Source organism: Bombus fervidus, chromosome 4 (genome assembly GCF_041682495.2).
Source record: "Bombus fervidus isolate BK054 chromosome 4, iyBomFerv1, whole genome shotgun sequence".
Classification (NCBI taxonomy): domain Eukaryota; kingdom Metazoa; phylum Arthropoda; class Insecta; order Hymenoptera; family Apidae; genus Bombus; species Bombus fervidus.
The window spans coordinates 12,506,092-12,527,992 of record NC_091520.1 but is presented as its reverse complement, the minus strand read 5'-3'; the positions used below and the strand labels follow the sequence as shown (position 1 = coordinate 12,527,992).

Genomic DNA, 21,901 nt, shown 5'->3' with positions numbered 1-21,901 from the left:
CCACATTTATTCTGTCATTCTTATTTTATTGTGTACTCACATACAAATACATGTATATTAATATTTAATAAGTAACAATTACAAATTTCAAGTTCACAATGCAACATTCAACTTAATATGTGAAAGATGAAGCATTCAAAATTATTAATTCAAATATATTATATATCTCTTATAATAAAAAAAACATGCCAAATTTCTTTATACAATGCCAAAAACAATTTCCTGTTTAAAATATTTCAATAAATAATAGTGTTAATTGCATCATCCTATGTACCTGAAAATTAAAAGATAATATTTTCTATGTAAGATAAATTATAACTAAAACTATAACAAGGCATGTGAACAACATTCCACCAACTAGGACAAATCCATCCTGTCTTGCTCTCTGTTCTATTAGTCTCATTGTGGTTTGTGAAAGCCCTAATGTATTCCCAATGTCTATTAATTTCCTATGAGCCCCTTTTAAAGTTATTCTTTGTGATCTCAAACTGTCCAAAATACTACTACCACTTTGAAGGAGATCATCCATACCACTAACTGCATTTCTTAAACTATGATTGTGTTGTACATTATGATCTATCATAATATCAACATGATCATTTGTGGTAAATGTCCTAGACAGCAATGCTTCCCTTTCAGCTTCTTCTCTTTGCTTTCTAATCATTTTGTTGCGCCATGAATTTAAAGCAGCTGTGAGATGACGGCTGTCATATTTCAGTTGATCCACGCGCATTTTAGCATTTTGTCTTTGAGATATAGGGCCTTTACGGCATAACACATCTAATTTCTCGCAATTACTAAAATGTAAGAGCATGAAATTGTATATTATTATTTCATAATATTTTTATAAAATACATGTATACATACAAGCAAAATAAATGTATCTATGAATTCTGTATAGATATATGACTTCTTTGCATAAGTACCTACATAAAAAAATAAAAGTTGTTTTAAATAGCTACCTGTTGATGAGGTTTATTTTTGATTCTATGTTATCTTCTATTTCTTTTACATCCAGGTTAGGCGTTTTTTTCTCAAGTTGTGAGAAAAGGTGTTGTGTTTCTTGGACCAATTTGTTTGTTTGATGATACAGAGTTTCCATACTTAATAATAAATAGTTCCATTCGTATTTCGATAACTCGTATCGGACCGTGTGCGAAAGCTATGACGTGTACGTACAAATACTACTGTCACTGTCAGATCATCAAATGGGATATCTGTAACAGTGGTTATCAAAATCTATCAGAGGATAACTTCCAATAACTTTTAGATAGAATAAAGATAACAGATCAAACTTCAAAAAGCAAATAAATGAAGAGGGCCAAATATGAGACAGGCCAAAGAGAAAACTCAAAGTGTTAAGATACATTGCACATATAAATAAAGGAGCGAACCCTGGAAACCATGCTAATACTATACAAATCATTGATAAAATCGGTAATAGAATACGGAATTATACTTTCCAACAGGAAACTATTAATAAAAAAAAACAGAAAAAATATAAAATGCAGAATAGCCATGCGTTATAATATAACAACGCCAATCAACGTGATGAATGCGGAAGCAGGTATCATGGACATATAAAATAGAATCGAATTAGTAACAAGAAAGTACATCATTAAGAAAAAAACAGACTCCATAGAATAGAGATATAATGATAGAGTGCGTAAGTGAGCTGAAAAAAAAATATATGAATAGAAAGAGAATGCTGCATAGAAGCCTTTATGCCCTTGTATAAAAAAGCATGCACATTGGTACTTCGTATGTCGTACAGTAAATATGGAAGTGTAAAACCGGTCGACGAGTGGCGTCAATGTGCGTGCCTCATTAGACAAGCACAGACAGGCCCTCTAGGCAGTATTCTCTTTCTATTCCTATATCACATCTACCTACACGGTAACATATGACTCGCACACTTTATCTTTATTCTATGACAGATTCATACAGCGCGATACTAGGGAGAATAAAAGACATGGTAGATGTCGCCATTATAGACACCCACACAAGAAATAATTATACAATAAAAACTTTTAAAAAATAAACCCGCTCATGGTGACTTTTTTATTTATGAAGTCATGAAATAACTATAAAATTTTCTTTTTTTTTTAATCAAAAATAAAACAATTCTTGTCTGCTTGAATGAAACGGAAACTACTGACATCTTTAGGTTCAAATCGTATATAAGGCATTTTTGTAAGTCAATGAAATTTATGTTGGTAAATATAATTAAAAGATTAATTAATCTATTGGATGTGTAATTTTTATTGCATAATAGAGTTTACACAACTTTTTTTAATTTACAGTGAGTTACTTATGACCATGATATATATTGGTTGAGAGGGACAACCAAATTGTGTTTGTCGCATGTAATACCTTCTAAAAGGAAATCTATCGTTCTTACAAATGGATATCGGTGAATTATTATCGTACAAAGTACGTTTGTAAAACAGTATTATTTATGATACGGAAATTTGTATTATCTAAAATTCTGATGTTAACCTAAGTACACACAGTACATACAAGTTATTTTTATTTGCTATTCTGTATTCATTTCGTATAGCCACCAAATACACCAAAACGACCAGTAGCAGGAGAAGAAGATGATGAAGATGAGTGGGAAAATGCTAAGAAACCTAAAAGAGTAATTAAAACTCCATATCATGCACGTCAAAGGCAACAGAGAGAAATCGAAGTGACTCCAGTTAGAAGCAATGAACCTCCTACACCTATCAGAGCTGCTTTACCTTCACCAGCAAATGATGTTGTTGAACCACAGCTGACAGAGAAAGAAAAGCAAGATATTTTAAAATACGTAGAAACTGAGGCTCCAGAAATAGAGGCGTTAGATGAAGCAACACTAAAGAGAATGGTTCTTCTATTTGAAAAAAGAGCTCTTAGAAACCAAGAAATGAGAGTAAAATTCCCTGATCAACCAGAAAAGTATATCATTTTCTAGCATTATGCATGAAAGATCAAACTTAAAATATAAGATTGAAATTATATTTTAAAATTTAATAGATTTATGGAATCAGAAGTAGAACTGCATGAAACTCTCCAAGAACTTCATGTCGTTGCAACAAATCCAGATCTATATCCTTTAATGGTGGAATTAGGTGCTGTACCTTCACTGCTTGAATTATTATCTCATGAGAATACGGATATAGCAGTTGGTGTAGTAGACCTTTTGCAAGAATTAACAGATGTAGATATTTTACATGAAAGCCAAGAAGGTGCTGATACATTGATTGATGCTTTATTAGAACAACAAGTTTGTGCTCTTCTTGTACAAAACTTAGAAAGATTGGATGAATCAGTAAAGGAAGAAAGTGATGGAGTTTATAATACTTTAGGTAATTGTTATTTTAAGTTGGTGAGTACTGTACTTTGAAATTAAAGTAAATATTACGGTACATTTTTTTCAGCTATTTTTGAGAATCTTTTAGAGTTTAGGCCAGAACTGTGTGGAGATGCAGGGAAACAAGGATTAATGCAATGGCTCCTAAGGAGAATCAAAGCAAAAACACCATTTGATGCTAATAAGCTTTATGCTAGTGAACTTTTATCTATTCTTTTGCAAAACACACCAGAGAATAGGTTACTTCTTGGTGAACTTGATGGAATCGATGTGTTATTACAACAATTAGCGGTAATATTATTTATATTTTCCCTCTTTCTATATATTTTTTGTATTCTTTCTTTATATTTTACTTATTTTTATACTTTTCATACATTTTTATGTGCTTTTAAAATAATTTCCATTAATTTTAGTATTACAAAAGACACGATCCTCAAACAGCCGAGGAGCAAGAAATGATGGAAAATTTATTCAATGTATTGTGTTCAAGTTTAATGGCAACTGTAAACAGAGATAGGTTTTTAAGGGGAGAAGGACTGCAACTTATGAATTTAATGTTGCGAGAAAAAAAAATGTCTAGGAATGGTTCTCTTAAAGTAAGTAGCAGGTCAAAATTTATATTGAATTTGTTTCTTAATATCGATAAACAACAATGTTATATTCTAGGTATTAGATCATGCAATGAATGGCCCAGATGGAAAAGATAATTGTAGTAAATTTGTTGATATTCTCGGATTGAGAACAATATTTCCTTTATTCATGAAAACACCAACAAAAAATCGGAAGAGAATGCTTACAGCGGAAGAACACGAAGGTAACTAAACCATGAGAGATTTTCCTTAATTACGTTTGTCTACGATATTTTCACGAATAATTATTGTTGTAGAACATGTAGTATCAATTATAGCAAGTATGCTGAGGAATTGCAAAGGCCAACAACGTCAAAGATTGTTGAGCAAATTTACGGAAAATGATTACGAGAAAGTGGATCGATTGATGGAGCTCCATTTCAAATATCTTGAAAAAGTGGAGGAAGTTGAAAAAAATACAAAGGTTAGTAAAAAGATATAAATTTTGAAGATATTTTATCTGATAATATATTCAATGATATAGGAAGATGAAGATGAAGAAGAATCGTACCTGAGAAGATTAGATGGTGGATTGTTTATTTTACAATTAGTAGATTATGTATTATTAGAGGCGTGTACCGGTTGTCCACCAGCAGTTAAGCAACGAGTAACGCGGATTTTAGCTCAAAGAAGAGCATCTTTAAAAACTATAAGGCATATCATGCGAGGTATGTTTTTTATTATAATATTTTAGTACTATTTTATTTGCTTTTAATTTAATTATTTTGTTTAGAATATGCGGGAAATCTTGGCGATGCTGGAGATTCGGAATGGAGAGAAGCAGAGCAACAACATATATTGCAATTAATCGATAAATTTTGATGTATACTTTTTAATGAAAGAGTTAAAAACTTTAAGCTTTTTGTCTTTTTGTAAATTTTTTCCAAAAGTAGCAACCCTATGGATATCTATTACATGTGTAAAATATATCATTAGAAATATTCATTTTTATATGCAAAGATTAAAAGAAGCGTTTGTAAAAAATTAAACGAGTGTCATATATTTTATCGCAGTTTTATTTTGTGTACAAGTAAGTTGTGAAGCAAGCGCTATATCAAATTATACGACGATTAATCGATAAATTTATTGTTTTAATTCATATCGAGCAACATGATTGATAATACTATGTTGTACGATAGCGCGTAAAGCTTTGTACTCAAAATTTATAATTGATTTTAGTTCTCCGAAGAATTTTTTCACCCATTGATGAAATATTTCGTAACGATATCATAGATGCACGTTAATAAAATGGGTGAAAATAAAGCAGTGATCACAAGTCGTTATTGTTTGTATCATGTCAGTTTTGAGCAAGATAATCCCAAGTTTAATCGATGTTGTCCATCCATACGAATCGGAAGATACCGTTTATAACTTTCAAAATTACTACGGCGAAATTCTATTATCGGGCTGTTTATGGAGGAGCTGCTATCGTAGAAAAAAATTTGGTTTTTACGAAAAATTCATTGTTGACAGTGGCTGTGTGAAATATTTTCATCGATTCAACGATCGTGACGACGTATTTCATTGTCAGAAATACTTTTCCTATTTCGAGTTCATCATTTGTCAAGTAAGTACAATATTTTACTTAAATTTCTCAAAATTAAAAATGACGGGTCAATAACCCGGTGTATACAATACGAACATCACAACTACAAATGATACGTGTATCTACCACGTAATTGTACTTCGTACTTGACACTCTGTGGGAAACCCATATTTATAATAAAATTTAACATTTATTTCGTGAAATTTATAATTAAATGTAATAAAAAAAGAATGCGCGCGTTTTCTCTCAGACTCCCAGTAACCATGGTGACCCACGTGGACGCATGCGCTTTCAATTGGTACGCTTAATCGTAGTACTGTGTTTTCTGAGTTCTATATCAATTATAGCCGTACATGCACTTATTAAGATTGAAAAGAGACGTTTAATTAATCGAATTTAACGTTTACTATCAATCACGTGTTCAGAATCTACAGTGTTCACACATGGTATTCTAGCTGTCTGTTTCGAACGTGCTGCCAAATAGATATGTGTTATGATATGTATAAGTAGGAAGGAGGGGGTCAATGTTCGGTGAACGATCGATCGCGATTGGTTTAGCCGCCCAACTCTCTACCAATCGGAGCGCGTGCTGCGCCCTAACATGAAAGTTTGCTGCACGAGACAGGCCAGTTTGCTGTTGCAAGCTTCAGAGGTGCGGTTGTTGGTTGTGTAAGCCGGTTCGCGGTGTTTTCGCTGTTCTTAATTTTCACGTTTTACAATTCACCGCATAAAGTTGAAGACACTTGTCGCAGACATGCCGAGGAAAAACGATATCCGTGCGTGATGCGAGTGGTAAATTTTGTGCACCCATTTGTGTTGCAATTACGACCGACTGAATTTGAAGAAAACTGTTACGAGAAAGTGTCAATTCCTCTGAAGAAACAACCACGGTATGTCACCTGTCAATTTCATCCCTTGTTTTACCATTAATTCGTGCATGTTATTGATTGGTATCGTGCTCTGGATCGGAGCGTGCGTACGTGCGTGTACCATCATATTTACGAACACGTATTGTGATTCAGAAATTCAAAATTATTTTATGAATGGTTATTCAATATTTATATGACACTCGATGTTTAGAAAATATTGCGACACACCGTCCATCATGGCATAAGTATGTACAGTTTACTTCATCTTTACATTTTCTTGTTGACCGTATACGTATATGCGTATTCTTTTACCTAGCATAGATATCAAAAAAAAAAGTTCATAGAAATTAGCATTAACAACTAGTGCCATTTATAAAATCTTCGGATATTTATAATTAGCTATCATCCGGTATATTATAAATTAAGCTTCGGTATTATGAGATTTTACGACGCAATCAACCAGACAGTCGATTGAACCATGTTAATATTCCATCGAACAACATTATCATACACTCATCTCTGGTGCTAACTTGTTCCTCACATCGCATTCCTAAAATAAACGCTTTTTACGGTGTCGTTAAAATTCGTAGTATGTAGTTTCTGTAGCATGGTTGAAAACGAAGTTTTCGTTTCGCTCGCCATAAAGAAGTGAAGGAAAAAAAAAAGAATAGAAGAAAACGATATCGAGTGACGGTGATCACGCAGATAATTTTATAATCCCATCCGTGTATTTGATAGTGTGGATTAGCATTCCGGCGAGTTGTTAAACTGTGTTCTAAAATTAGATCGTTTCAGATTTATCTGTGAAGCTTATTTGCGCGATTCTAATCGTTGCAGTCTGGATTGTCTGTAATTCGGCCGATAGTCGCGCGTGAGGCTCGCGCATGTAATGAACATTTGATAATTTTCGTTCGTAGGGCTTCTTCGTTCTCTTGTAACGTAACTCCAGCTGAGCGTTGTCTTCTTGCTACTCAAAACCAATTTCGCGATTGCGTACCTGACGCGATTGTGTATCGGTGACGTAACATTGCTTCTTCCGATTTGTTGTTACGTGCACGTGCCGCGGAGCAATGTTCGTCACGTGATCGCTGGAACTACTACTTAGTGCTTATTCAATAGCTCCGTGTAAATCTCTGAATCATTCAAGGTCATTTCCCCCATTATAAGTTTGGAGAAAAGATTTATCTTTATTTTAGGTCATCAAAAAATTTTAATCGATTCCTACATCTTTATTAATGATAGTGCCTAATCGACTAGACGTGTCTAAAATTAACAGTTTTGTGTTTAAACTATTCTCTAACCTAACTGAATGTTTTAACCTAACTTAATTGAGATTTAACACAAAACTGTAATCCAAATTTGGGAAATTTGATAATCTAATTGAAATTTCAACTTAACTTACCTGTAAATTAACTCAAAACTACAACTCAAACATAGCTTCCTTTGTCCGCGAAGTGAACGCTGTTTTGTGAAAGTAACATTCTGCACTGAGTTCAATATAACTTCTGAAACAGAAATATTTTTCAGACCGCTCGTTCTCTCAGTTCAATACTTGTATTTTTTTTGTTCTACTTGAGTAGTATTCGAATATAGATTACGAGGGTGAATAAAAAATTATTGGCGCTTCGAAACGAAATTTAGCCAAAAAAGAAATCGTTCTTTTAATTCTAGAATTTTTAAGTTACATCAATTCTTTTAATGGGGGATTAACAAGTTCAAAGCAATTTTACAGCGCAAATAACCGCGAGAGGATTCTTTACTGTATAAATTGATAGGAGTGAATCATTCAGGGGTTGAGTTATCTCTTTCCTCGAGGGATACGGTAATTATTTCTGTAAATTACATGCTCTTGTAGCTTAACCACGTTGCGTAGTTGCGCGTCACTGGAAAGGGGAGAAAAAGGGAGAAAGTTGGGAACTTTTTATGGTTTGGAACGGGACGTGAAGTTGCATGTAAAATTCTCCATTAATATGTTTAAAAACCTGACGAAATTTTCTCGACAGAAATTAAACGATTGAATAGCAAACGAGCAGACATTAATCTCAAATGAATACGTTGGTTAGTTTTGACGTTGGAAAATGTTTAGATAAAAAACATGATAAAAACGATACAAAAATTGCGAGGTTGAAAATTTGTTGATTCTGAGATACATAGCGAAGGTTTTAATCCCTTTGCCGTGGTTTATCGATTCTCGTCGGTGCAGAATGCACGCTAGTGCATCACTATGAATGCTGCGGACAACGTGTGACCTTGAACGAGTGGCTCGCGAAATCCAAATAGAACCCGGGCAAACAAACCCTATGGTACTTTTCAAAAGGGTACTAGTCATTTTTCTGTTCTGTTTTAAATAGTTTTAATATCCACCTACTTACATCTTCACCGTCATTTTCCATCCTTTTGTACGAAGTTTCTCTTCGTCTCTTGAAAATCCTCGAATTTTTGTTTCCATGTGATCCTCTTCTTGTTTCCATAGCTGATCGACCCACGGGTATTTAAAAGTTTCTTTAATTAATTTATAAGTGGATTATATTGTAGTTTAAAACGTTGTTTTTAATTAGTTCATATTGCTTAATTGGTAGGTTTAAAAAGTTTCACCTTTCGAAAGGATTCGAAAAAACGTTCGCACGGCTGTTCGTCTCGAAAAGAGCGACGTGCCTTGAGAGAACGGCGGGCTGCGGGTAGATTGAAATACTTATTTAAGGAGGATCCAATTAGGCTGCCATTCCTGGAATTGCCGCGGCCAGGTTTACGCCATTATCGATCAAACTGTCCCAGATTCGCGAATTCTTCGTTGCTGAAGCGTTCATGCACAACGCTTCGGCTATCCTGTGCGCCTATAGTCGAAGCTTTCTGTTTGGTCTTGATAAAATCACCACGTAAATACTTGGCTTCTACCATTGAAAAATTCCTTTTCATTTCTCGATCGGGTTTTCCTTGTTTTTTTTCTTTTGGTGGAGATTAAACGAGAAAACAATTTAATTTCCGATTTTGTCCTCGAGTTTGATCCGTCTATCGATAAGCAAAAAAAGAAAAGAAATATGACTGAAGAGCGTCTGAGAAATTTGGAAAGCTCGTTTCCTTTATGCTCGAAGTAATTCGAGGCTGAAAGCGGTCTGGAGTCGAGTCAATTAGCCAGAAGTGGATGGAAATCAAGGGTGGTTAAGGAATCCCTCTTACGAGCGACTTTTTCCCACTGATTCTCTTCGCATGGAATCTATTTTTTTCCTTTTTCCCAACTCAACCCCGCTCCTCGTCTGCTCTCTGAAAGTTCGTGTCTGAAAGGCTCGTGTGGCCACTCAAGTCGCGAAAACGCTGAGCGAGCTACTCAAGAGCGACGAGCGAGCACGCCTGGTTGGAACGTGTAAGCCGCTTTCGCGAAATTTACGCTAATTTTTAGGTCAGATACGCGCCAAACTGACTATTAATTTCGAATGGCACCCATGGATGATCTCTCATCACGAAATCTTGCTCGCGCGATCTGCTTTCACAGAGAAATTTGCATAGGATGTTGCCATAAACAGTTTATCCACCAAGAAGATTCGTCAGCCTTTCACGAACTCTAACGATAAGTTATTTTATATTTTCGAAAGATATTCGCGATCTTTTCAAAGATACCGCAGACTATGGAAATATTAGTTAAACAGACATTCAGCGAAGTTTCTATACCTTTTACAAAACATAGAACTTTTACAAAATGTGGAAGAGACGAGAGAAAGAGAATAGCGTCGAGAGAAGCTGTTGATGAAGAACAATCGGACAACAATCTATCAAGATGAGATGTAACATTTAACTAATCGATAAACAAATAATAATTAAGATTAGTATAGTTTTGGCAATTAAACGTAGAGGTCCCAGTTTCTCGTCGATCAGCTGATCGACGAAGAAACGAGTCTTTTGAATAGCAGCCAACGTCCTCGTTACCATTGTTCGGCTACCTCAATGTTCCCAGCTTCTTTTACGTACCTTTCGATGAGAACATCCCTTACAATCCAGCCTTGTTGTTTTATTCGTTGGCTATTTACTTCCCGAAGCTTTTGAACGATTCTGTGGTGAAGAAATAATCGTACACAGGCTGAATCGAGCGTTTCTTTTGCAATCGACCGAAGGAAGACGAATACGGGATTATGGTCATTTCAGGCGGTTACATCACGCGCGTTCATTCCCCGTCGAATTACACGTCTTCGATGCTAACCCTTTTTCCTTGATTTTGCAATAGTCGCGCTGCATTAATTATGCGCTTCCGTGGGTAGTGGCATGCGTTAACGTCGAGAAACTACCACGATTTGCATGCACACTATTGCACACGGTGGTCGATTATGTCATCGGACCAACGAGGAGGAATTAGTCGGACAATGTTATCTTTGCGCCTCGAGTCATCGTGAAGACTCCGTCTTGCTATTTCAATATCAGGTGTGTCTTGTTTGATTCATTGGCAGCAACCTCTTACAAAAGTAAAGTAGAGTAATTCTTTGTTTTACCTTGCTATTATTCTCGCATCTATATGACCTGAAATGTCAAATGTCATACGTGTCACGGTTATTATTATTATTTTCTATAAGAAGTTAAAAGTAGTTTTGTTTATCCGATAGCAGAACTGCAAGAAGTCTTCACGCCAAAGATATACGTAACTATTCTTCGAGTTCTTTATTCTTTTACTATGCCTTTTTTATGATATAGCTTAAGCTGTCGTGGATAGTATTACATGTACATATTTTCTGCGTATGACGTCAAGATGTCAAAGAAATAGTCATTTTCTAAATTCATTCTGAATTTCTCGTGATCTTGTTACATTGTGAAAGGGTTAATAGTTTAAAAAAAATAGGTGTATTAGAAACTATAAAAGACCTCTTTAGAAGGTAATGGTAGTACACGTGGTCCGAATTCCGTATACCTTTTGTGCCACCCCGTGATTTTTCAGTTGCACGTGAGTAGGTAGAAGGGTAGAGATAGAGAGAAAGGGAAAGATAGAGAGAGAGAGGGATTCTGTGGCGTAGAAATCGCGAAAGTGAACGGTTCTGGTCGAGTTCCCATGGACTTTCTAGATCAAAGAGGTCCGACGATTCGCGCTATTTTGCATGCGTGTACGGCTCCACTGTGTCGTCGTCACACGAAGTGGTTTAATCGAGCTTACCGACAAGAAACTCGCCTCTAATCGTCAAGAACCATTCCTCGACTGGTGATTTTCTTGCTTCGAAATCTCTCTGTGGCAGCCACTTTGTGCGTTGGCCTCTCGTTAAATACTTTTTTTAATGGTTTGGCTAATTGCGGAAAACGCAGAGCCAGCATTCGAGGGATTCTATTATACGTTGGTAATGCGTTTCCCGTGGCACTTTGCGACTACATGAGACACAAAGAGGTATTATAACATGATACAATGGCGTTATAGTGTAAAGACAAAGGCTGATCTCGTTTAACTTCCGTCGAGACAATCTACTTTTACGGATGATCGATAGTGTTTGCAAATTTATTCACGTAAAAGGTATTAGTTGATGTAGCAAATCGAATTATCGTGGCCATAAATAATTCTATAGAACGAGCATTGAATAATCAATGGCAATTAGGACAGAGTACGATCGTAGATATTCGTCTATAAGCGCGATGTTACATTGAACGTGGTTTGATCTTGCGTAGCCGAATACGCATGGAAACGATGAAAAACCATATGGAAATATCGTATCTCGGCTGGGTCAACGACCTCGAGTATGCAAGCATAGCATTGTGATCACGGCACAAGATAAATTGGCAGTAAGCATAGCTCATAATCGCGGCAGCTGACAGTACACCGTCTTCTAAGGTCTTCGTTTCAATGCATGATAGACGTGCAACGAAATATGTACTCGTTTCTATATCGGTGACGCAACACGTTCGATCGTACTGTTAGAAAATTTCTATCTCTCTCTCGTGTATACACCTCTCAATTTGTTCCTATCTTGTTTCCTTCCGGATAAACAGATTCTTCTAAGAAATTAGAGTTTGAGAGTCGAAAAATTTCTCCAACTCAATGCTCGACGCAAGTTTAAAATGTTTTTCGCGTAAACATCAAAGAACACGAAGCTCCGCTTTTAGCGATTTAAGGAAGCTCATGGGCCGCTCAATGACACTGCAATTTGGCAAATTACGGACCAGTTAATCCCAAAGATCGATGAACGCTGACATTTTGGCCCGACGATGTTTTGGCGATGGCGCCCGCTGCGTCGAGACGGTCTCATCGATCCATTCACTCTCACTGCCGTTTATGTGGCCCGGTCTTCTCGCTTCCTCCAATCTTCTTTCCTCTTTTCCTTCTCTCTTTCCCTTGCCCTGACAACCTGCTACCTTACACCTTGCTCCTATCTTAGCACTTCTATCGACCTACGCTTGTTTCGCTTCCTCGTTCTCTCTTCTGTACGGTCACCGGTTTTTTCCTTCATTTATTTTTGCGCAAGTTCGTTTGCTTCTTCACCCTTGTGTTCACTCTTCCCTGGGTTTGTCCATTTTGTTCTTTAATCTTCGTCAAAAGACAAAACAATCCGGAGCTCTTTTCATTCACGATCCTGTAACGCTCGAACGATCAAGAGATTTTTAAGATGATGAAAAGTACGGATGAATTTTGACAAACGTTTGACCCAGATTAACGAAGTTCGACTAGGTTACTTTCGAGCGTTTTGCATTCGCGGTACGTTCGGTTTTGCGACGCTGGACACATATTCGATAGAGTTATAGAAATTCATTCACGAGAACGCGCGAGTTATGACGCGTGTAAGAGCGACAAGGACGTGCGAAGAGTTAGAAATGCCGGCCGTATTACCGAAGGAAGGCGCGTAGGAATCGAGAGGAACGAAAAGTCAGAGTCGTAACGTTTTAATGAACAACTGCGATTTGTCATGTTGTAGGTGATGTTTAAAATAAGAAGTATTTAAGAGCCGAAGATATTTTATTTTCAACATATATACGATATTTTATTTTAATAAACGATAAATGTATTTGTTTTTCGTGAAATTCAAAATTTAATACCTCATGTCTTTTTTATTAAACCATCCGAAAAGTTATATTTCTATCAATGGTGTTTCGTTGGAAGATATTTCAAAGTTTCTGCGAGGATCGATGGACGAAAACGGTTCAGGAAATTGTAGACAAAGGTTGACGTAGCCTTGGAGGGAAAAAGCTGCACCTTCCCACGGAAAGTCGCGTAACCGGTGATCACCGGCGAAGGTCTACGGTGTCTAATGAAATTGCAGCCTTCGTTTCGATAAATCATCGAGTGATCAGCACTCGAAGCATTCACCACACCCTTCTGACCTGACCCAGAAATCGGAAGGTGGGCGCGCCAACCCTGTAGACGACGAAAGGTATCCTTTGAACTTTAGTTAGGTGGTCACCGGCTGTCGAACAAACGAACCTAAACGTGTCCGTATCCGGGTCTCGTGGCGAGTATCCGACGATCCAGAGATCGATCGACAATTTTCTTGGATGCAAAGAAAACGGTGCAATTCGATGAATCCACTTGCAAGTGGACGCTGCAACACAGCATACAGATCCGAAAATAACAACGATTCCTGGCGTCTCTTCAGCAGCTCGTCTATGTCCGAGCGTTATTAAATATTGCTCGACGTATCTGAATTAGATGTTTGCCGGGTCGGGTTGCGTATCGTTTCACAAGCATGAATTTTCTTTCTTCTTAATCTTCCACTGCCAAAATAACGTTGATCGGCAGTCGTTTATACGAAATATCGCATTTAGCGCTCGAAGAATTCCGTAGCTCCGTTTTCCTGGCGGAAAAGTCGGACTATAGAAAACACAAACGGGAAGTGGCTTCCCCGGGCGCTCGATTAAAATATTGATTTATCGTGGGGCGGTTGGGAAAGAAAATATTGGCCCTTTTCCATCGTCACACTCGACTCCTTTCTCTCGTCCTTCTTTGGAACGATTCCGATGAAATTGACCGATTCACGGGTTTATTTGCTCGAATACTAAGTTCGAAGTACACACGGGAAATCGTTCCTTAACCTAGCAAGCGCTTCTCTTGAAGACTATTTGTGTCATAGCTCGAATACTATCGTATGTTGCTGATTTTCTATATAACATGAAATTACGTGGAAAATGTACTTTGTTTCCTCCTTATTCTTCTCGTAACTGTGGTCTTCACTTCGTATCTCGATTCCAGACGATCTCAATGAGAATTAGATATCGCAATGGAATATGAAAACACGTTCAGAATTCGGTTTCTCCGTGCATCGGGCACTATAATCGTTTCAGAAATGATCGGTAGCCAACGTGGTGCATAAACCTCTCTTATCCAACCTGTTATCCTTCCAATCCCCAGTTGCAGTCGGATAACTGTCATCTCTCCCGAGTTACTCCAGTACGCAATCGTTTATTTCGCGTTTTTCGTTCAGCCACGATGCTCCTTATCGTCCCACTTGCCTCCGTATCTTCCCTCCTCGTGGCTCTATCCGACTCGTTTATGCTTCGTCTTGGAGTTCTATCGCATCGGTTCTCACCCGAGGCGGTCGTGTCGTCTCCGCGTTCGCGGAGAGGAACGAAGCAGTCCGCTCGGCCGGCTCCGGCGAGTGTCGTTCGGGCTCGAGCAGTGCTAAGAATACCGCGGCCAGCCATATTTGGCAATGAGACCGCGTGGCCGCGCGCCGCGTTGCCCGCGGGAACACGAAAGGGAGAACCGCTTCTCTTTTCGGGGGCAGAATCGGATCGTCGTTAACTCGAAGGGAAGTTATAGTGGTTCCTTCGTCCCCATAAATTGTCTCTTTGCTATCTTCTAATAAAATATTTGTCCCTTTGGCGGTGGAAAATTGTCCTTATCGATGATCGGTTCAATGCTGATTTTTATGCACTTGTGGAAAATTTAAAGATGCAATTACCTATGGAATGCACACAGCATGCCAAAATATATAAAATACCCAAAAGAAAAAAATTTCTTTAATTTCTTTTAGTTGTCATGAAAATATGAATGAGCATTCCTGCTTGATCAAGTCACAGATTTTCGTCCGAGTAAAAGTGATCTCTCCATGATCAGAAAGCGAGAGTAGTGGAGAAGTTAGGATGTCACGCTGTTAGCCAATCACGATCAACAGCATTCTTTTTATGATTTCTCTTAGAAAATTTATTCTCGATGGAGGATTTTTCTAGAAAATTTGACCGAAAATTCGAATATTCCTTTTTTATCTTTGCGCTATTGAATCCTTGAAGATATAGGACGTTATTTTGTTTCACAGCGAATGAGAGAACTGGACGCTGATGGTTTTCGTTAACGGCGATGGGGAACAACGTAGCCGGTCGCTTACAGCGTTACAGGTTTATCGCGACGATACCGGCGCTTTAACGCCAATTAGGCGGTAATTAATTGATCGTCGGGAACAGGCAACGAGGTTATTAAGGTCACCGAGCTCCGGTCGACGTACGAACTCCTCCATGCTGCTCGACCGTTGCCACAACGATGCTCAGAAATTGTCTCTTCAGGTTCGTCAAACAAATGATTCGTTTTCGAGGGTCTTTGATGGTTCTGTATAATGGCCACGTTGCAACGCGATCAATCTTCATATTGTTTTCGTACGGCAGAAATTCGCTCATTTGATGTTATTGCAGAGCAAGCGGTTCGTATAATTGAAGTTCACCTATTTGTCCCACTACCTATATTTCAAATTATTTTTATTTCGAACGATGAGAAATAACTTCATCACTTTTTCCTCTTTCGTAATTTATAGAGTTGATCGGTATAGCTTCTGAGTGACTCGTATAACTTGGAGGTATTTTCTATTCTCCTTTAGTTTCTTCGTTTATCGAGGCCTAATTGCGTTAAGTGTGGTTAATATGCTTTCAGATGGCCATCTAAGATCTCTATTGCAAGCAAATAGGTACTCGACCAGAATCGATAATTCAGCGAATGACCGACTAATCGTATTATACGAGGCCTGTTGGCGCATGCCAGAAAGGCCAGAAAGAGGTTCACGGTCTCGATATTCGTCGAACGAGTTCTTTCGTCGGTTTCTTGTGAAAAATCGGTAGATAATCGTTGCGCAAAGCCCGTGCGTTCACCTACGACCCACGCGTTCACCACCAATCGTTACGTTACGTTTGCAAAGCGCGTACAATTGCACGTGCCTGCATTTTCGAATCGATCGATGTACCAAAGCTGCAGCCACGGAGGCCCGTTACATCCGGTTTGCTAGCGATTACATCTGCAATCGAGACGCGATGTGTCGTTTAGAGGGGCATTAATCACAGGCCTGGATCCTCCGCGGTTATTAGCTTTCCCCCTTGTTGCTTCCTTTCGTGCCGTTCTTCCTTCAATGCTCCCCTTGTAGCCCGGCCGACAATTTTTCGGCCTGATTTCCACTGGTATTCCACCAAGCAAAACACTTGCTCGTTGGAACGACGAGTTCCATGTCGTTGTAACAAGTGAGTCATTCCGAAGTGAAAAGTTTCTTGCGTAGCTTCTCTTCAAAGATGCCATTAGTTTGATGAATTGCACGAACAAAGATCAACGAAATAGACGACGTAAAACAAATAACAAATAAATATTTTATTTCTCTTGTAATTGGAAAGCTTATGGCCCTTAAATTAAATTTCGTTAACAGCAGAAATATCGATGAGCGATGTACTGGACATAGATAATTGTAATTAACATTGAAATTAATTTTAATCCGAAATCTGTCTTTTTGATAAGTTTGGTAACTCTAGCGTTGACTGTTAAGCAACGATCATGTGATTTCAGCTGATGAAACAAGTGGAAAAAAGTATACGAGATAAAAAAGTAATTTTATCATTTTTCTTTACGGCAACTTTCACGACGTAGGTTGAAGAACTTGTAGATTTTTCGTTTCATTGTCAGTGAGAGGTGGTCGGCGACGATATCGTACATAAATCGCATCACTTGATACATGCATAATGTATCTCATTCATAAACACGAGGCCACCTATCGAAGAGGGCACATAGGGGCCGCGTTTCCGTAATTCGAACATTCGTATTCGACGAGGCCCTCGCATAAACGCGATAATTCCTGTCCCGCTTCGTCAATTAGATTCCGTGGAAAATTCCCCCATCAGTTTGCATTTCAGGTGTCGTTTCACGGTTTCGACGCTCCAATTCCGTTATGTAGATAGTTTCTCGGAAAAAATTCTTTTTCCGAAATCTTCCTCATCTTCCCTCATTTCGATATTTTAACTCGGGATCTCAGAAATTGTGAAATGTCACGGGGAAACATTTTTCTATTTCTAATCTAATAATATATATTGTAATGCATTTATTAAATTTCACGGTCTAGAAATTTCTCTTGGCTTATAAAAATATCTTAAAATATCCATATCTTCGTCTAGCACCCATACGCATTCCCCTGCGCATCACGCCATTTCTAATGTAGTGATTTTAGCAATTTGTTTCGAGCAATTTAGATCACATGTGTACTGTAAGAATTGTACTTGGAATTTAGAATATAATTTGCGAGATAAGTTTTCGATCTTCTTTGACGCCGAGCTCTTCGTTGTAATACAATTTTAGTCAGCGTTCGATTATCTGATACTACTTTGCGTGCGTTTCGATAAAATTTACTAGAAAATTAAACGAAATAGTGGAAATTGTATTAGAATAATCATGATTATTCAAGATAAGGACGTATTTGATGAAAAGAGTATAGTATTCCATCGACGAGCTAACTGTATTCTAATAGCAGCGAACCTGTTAAACAAATTCCTGTCGATTGAATTCATTGAATGAACGAAAAATCGTAGGTGGTGGGTAGAATAGATTTTTATTACGTAAAATATTTGCTTCCCATGAGATTCGGATAAACGAAGCTATGCTATACTGTATTCGAAATGTACCGCGTCAGACTCCAAGCATAAAGCGACACGAATCAATCTTCGATGAAATCACTGCAATTTCCCGCGAATGCCCCATCCATCATCCATCAATATCTTCGTAGACCCCGAAACCACTTATTCATCGTTTCAACAAACTCGGGATTCGCCTCGCGGAAAGTCAACTCGCGAGAAATCTGGTTTTCCGCTGAATCCAAGCTGGTTTCGAGGCATCCGGGCCGAAGTTGTAAATAGAGATTCTAGGAAATGCTAATAAAACATCCTATGGCATCGCTCCACGGCGTGGCTAGACACGACTGATGAGGATCCGCGCGCACGTAGGTATCTATGCTCGCCGGTGCCCCTTCAATTTGCGTATTCTCTTTTTTTTTTTTTTCTTCATTCGCGTACCGTCGCTGAACCGACTGAATAGCCGGCTAAAAAGCTCTTTTCATCCACGGCTTAGAACTCCGTGACCGTGAACGCGCGCCAGATTAGACGTGCCTCTTTGCTTTCTCCTGGCTTCGTCTGACGTCGACTCGATCTTGGAAAAATTTCTTTTCACACAGGAACTCTAATTAATTTAGGCTTGACGCGTTGAAATATTTAAAATACACCAGAATATTTCTATATATTTCTGGAAATATCCTCGTTTTTACTTTATTTGAACTCTCAATCTTATCGAATGTATAGGATATATCACTTACACGTTAGATGATTTCTTCAAAAGATTGTGATCGTTCCGAAAGAAAGTCAATCAAGAACAGTGCCATAACTCGATAGCTACTTATAGCAAAGAAAATTGTACGCTCGCGTCAGATAAATAAGTTTAGGCGAGAGAATGTATCCGACGTAGACACGTTCAGGCTGCTTGTATTTTTTTTACGCTACGCATCATTAGAGCGTCATCAGGAGGCGGATGATAAACGACGTAAAGGAAACAGGTTTTCAATTTCGAAAAAGCCGCACATCACATTCACGTGGGATTAATTAATGATCCGCGCGACTTCGTTGCCTCCCAATTAGGTGAAGTCGGAAGAGGCGATGTTTGGTAGAACGACGAAAATTATAAATTCGGCATTTTTCGAATAACTCGACCTGCGTAGAATATCAATTACCTTTTAAGTATCTTATTCGGGATCCGAATTGAAACACGACCAATGAGACTAGATTCTTTTCGAGATTTACGAGCGTTCTCTGCCGAGTGGAATTTACTGTTTATCACAAAATAATCCGAGTACGTAAAGAATACACCTAACTGATAATTTCTGAGATGTACTCTCGTCTTCGTAACTATACAGTGTTTATTTGTTGTACTTAAAATTTATTTGAAGAAGATACCACATTAGATAAGTTGTTTAAATTAACTATACGATAGGTCGATAAATATAGAAGCTACATACTTGGAACGTGACCAAATTATAAAAACCGATGCTTAGAAGTTTTCCTCTTCTTCGAAAGACCGATAAGCGAAAATAGATGCAGGAAAGTGATGTGCAATTTGCTTGAGACCTTCGATTCTCGTTACGTTCGATTGTTTATTGCCTTCACCTGCGTTCTATTCAACTGTAAAACGTAATTGAAGTAGGTCCCTGGAGATCGTCATCTTTTTCCTCGTTCGACTGGCAATTAGCGGATGATTAGATGATGCAGTATGTAGGTTAGGCGATCACGAGCCACGAGGACTGAAGGAAAACAACGAATTATGCGAGTTCTTACGCGTGTCGCCCGTTACTACGATACACGACATAAGAATGATATATGGCGCGAGCTAAAAATAGCACCGTGAATATATAGAAACGTGGAAACGGAAGTCTGGCTATAAGCGAACGATGCTCTTTGAAAATTATTCCTCCTTACAATTGTGTTCGTTTGTATCTTCGCTAGAATTTATACGATTGTTATTCTATAAGGAATTGTGTAAAAACGAGAGGATCGATCAATTGACAAAAGCCATAAAAATTCATAAAGACGAAGTCTTGTTGCGTTCTCAGTTAAAAACCGACTACAGAATTCAGAGTTCATTCGCGTACCATTGCTATCTCGTTTCTTTCAGTCGACGACCCTCTTGGTTGATAAAAATTCATAGTTGCAACGCTTTGCTCACGATTCGCGAATTACATAACGCGATCTCGTTGCGTCACGGCATGGATAAGCTCCGTATTTCTCGGTAATTATTGAATCGTAAATGAGAAACATACGACACTGCCCGTAGCAAAAACGAGACGTCACGTGCTAGTTGATTAATTCGCTGAAATCAAGACGTTTGCCGTGCCACGTGCGAATTCTCTGTAACAAGCGAAAAATGATACGCGAAAGAGACCTGGTCGAACGTTCTTATAAGAAATTACGATAAGGAACGTTAGTTTCTCGATACCGTGGAACATAGAATCAAGTCAGAGTAGAAGTGAAATTTCAACTTTTCATTCCGTAAACACCTCCGTAATATCCTCATCGATTTTCTTGGCAGAATTAATAGCCAAGAATTATCTATCAGCTTCTGGACGCGAGGAAGTGAAAGCGCGGCTCTCATTAATTTCTTCTTAACGTTCCCATCGAATTACCAATCTCTCGACCAGAAGAGAGCCGTGTTTTTCTTCATCGAGAGTCGATAGATCGAGAAAATGAAACTCTTCGCTCCTCTTTGATTCGTTTGAAAGGTCGACGCTCTAAGAAGACTCAGCTTCTCTGTCTGCAGAATAATACTGTAGGCTATAGGAATCGCGTCGATATCGGAAGGAACCAAGGAATCCCATTGGAGCAGAAGAATACCTCGCGTTACTGGACATCGTAACGCGGAACGAGGAAGCGGAATTGGCGCGGGTCTCGAGCGCCGGACGGAACGCAGGGAAAAGAAATTGAAAGCCAAGAAGGATCTGTTAACGAGTTCCCGGAGAAACCGCGCGGTCTTGGAATCCTCCAGGGAGTAATAATAACGAGCGGGCAAGTAGATCGCGAGGTCAGAGCATTTGCTTCGATTAATAGCGGATTAGTCGTCTAACTCTGTCTCGCAACAAGAACAGCTGGTCGTGAACGACCAAGAGGACGACGAAGACGACAAGGACTACGCCAGTCTGGAATGAGAATAGACGACATGTCGCGTATATTTTATCTCCTCCTCTTTCAACATCTTTCTCAGCCTAGTCGAATGGAAAAAGGAACAAACCAAATCGTTTCATATGCTCCGTCGTCTTCTTTTTTTTGTTTTGCATCACTTAGCGACGTATAGTTCTTGACGTGTCGAAAGCATATTGTTTATCAGCTGTCTGTTTCATCAACCAGTATTCCATCTTTGATAGGAAAATTTCAGAAGAATTGATAAACTATTTTATGAATTTCAACAGTGGCAAACTATAAATCGAAGGACAGAAATAATTCCAGGAGAAAAATTTTGATCAAATTTTAAGTTAGAGATTTGATAAGTTAGACTTAGAAAAGATGAATTCGGTCATTCAAACTATATTTCTAAAGTTTCTACGCGAGAAGGAATGGAAACGTTGACGATGGAACGGTGTTTTTCTGTAATAAAAGCTTTCGATAAAAAGACGACGAAACTCGTGAAACGACCTAGTAACAGGAAGAATACACGGAAGAGCGAAGGATGTGCGAGAAGAATGTAGAGAAGTCGAAAAACAATGAAAAAGACTTTCGAAGGAAGACAAAAAAAAAAAAAAAGAAGAACGAAGCTCCGAAGAAGAAAAGAACGCGAGAT

The 21,901-nt window shown here is 38.2% G+C and overlaps 2 protein-coding genes and 1 long non-coding RNA gene across 5 annotated transcripts; 1 reads left to right on the top strand and 2 right to left on the bottom strand.

Annotated features, from left to right (window-relative positions):
- Positions 1 to 10: 10 nt before the first annotated feature.
- Positions 11 to 2,161, bottom strand: Membrin (Golgi SNAP receptor complex member 2). Of its 2 annotated transcripts, XM_072001678.1 has the most exons (3): positions 2,029 to 2,161; positions 963 to 1,217; positions 11 to 797 (listed from the first exon to the last, which is right to left on the bottom strand). In XM_072001678.1, exons 2-3 carry the CDS (start codon positions 1,100 to 1,102, stop codon positions 299 to 301), a joined length of 639 nt encoding a protein of 212 aa, XP_071857779.1. In that variant the 5' UTR covers positions 1,103 to 1,217; positions 2,029 to 2,161; the 3' UTR covers positions 11 to 298. The 2 variants fall into 2 exon arrangements, with proteins under 2 accessions (XP_071857779.1, XP_071857778.1); XM_072001677.1 differs by lacking the exon at positions 2,029 to 2,161 and having other exon boundaries at positions 963 to 1,675.
- LOC139986383 (beta-catenin-like protein 1) lies at positions 2,116 to 4,973 on the top strand. The gene is made up of 10 exons (XM_072001671.1): positions 2,116 to 2,216; positions 2,304 to 2,433; positions 2,561 to 2,940; positions 3,019 to 3,350; positions 3,423 to 3,646; positions 3,769 to 3,951; positions 4,022 to 4,169; positions 4,242 to 4,408; positions 4,469 to 4,652; positions 4,718 to 4,973. Exons 2-10 carry the CDS (start codon positions 2,404 to 2,406, stop codon positions 4,804 to 4,806), a joined length of 1,737 nt encoding a protein of 578 aa, XP_071857772.1. The 5' UTR covers positions 2,116 to 2,216; positions 2,304 to 2,403; the 3' UTR covers positions 4,807 to 4,973.
- A 2,114-nt stretch (positions 4,974 to 7,087) lies between these two features.
- Positions 7,088 to 19,526, bottom strand: LOC139986388 (uncharacterized). Of its 2 annotated transcripts, XR_011799635.1 has the most exons (5): positions 18,897 to 19,526; positions 8,995 to 9,408; positions 8,772 to 8,872; positions 7,802 to 7,904; positions 7,088 to 7,532 (listed from the first exon to the last, which is right to left on the bottom strand). It is a non-coding gene; the product is annotated as an uncharacterized lncRNA (long non-coding RNA). The 2 variants fall into 2 exon arrangements; XR_011799634.1 differs by lacking the exon at positions 18,897 to 19,526 and having other exon boundaries at positions 8,995 to 10,093.
- Positions 19,527 to 21,901: the final 2,375 nt, after the last annotated feature.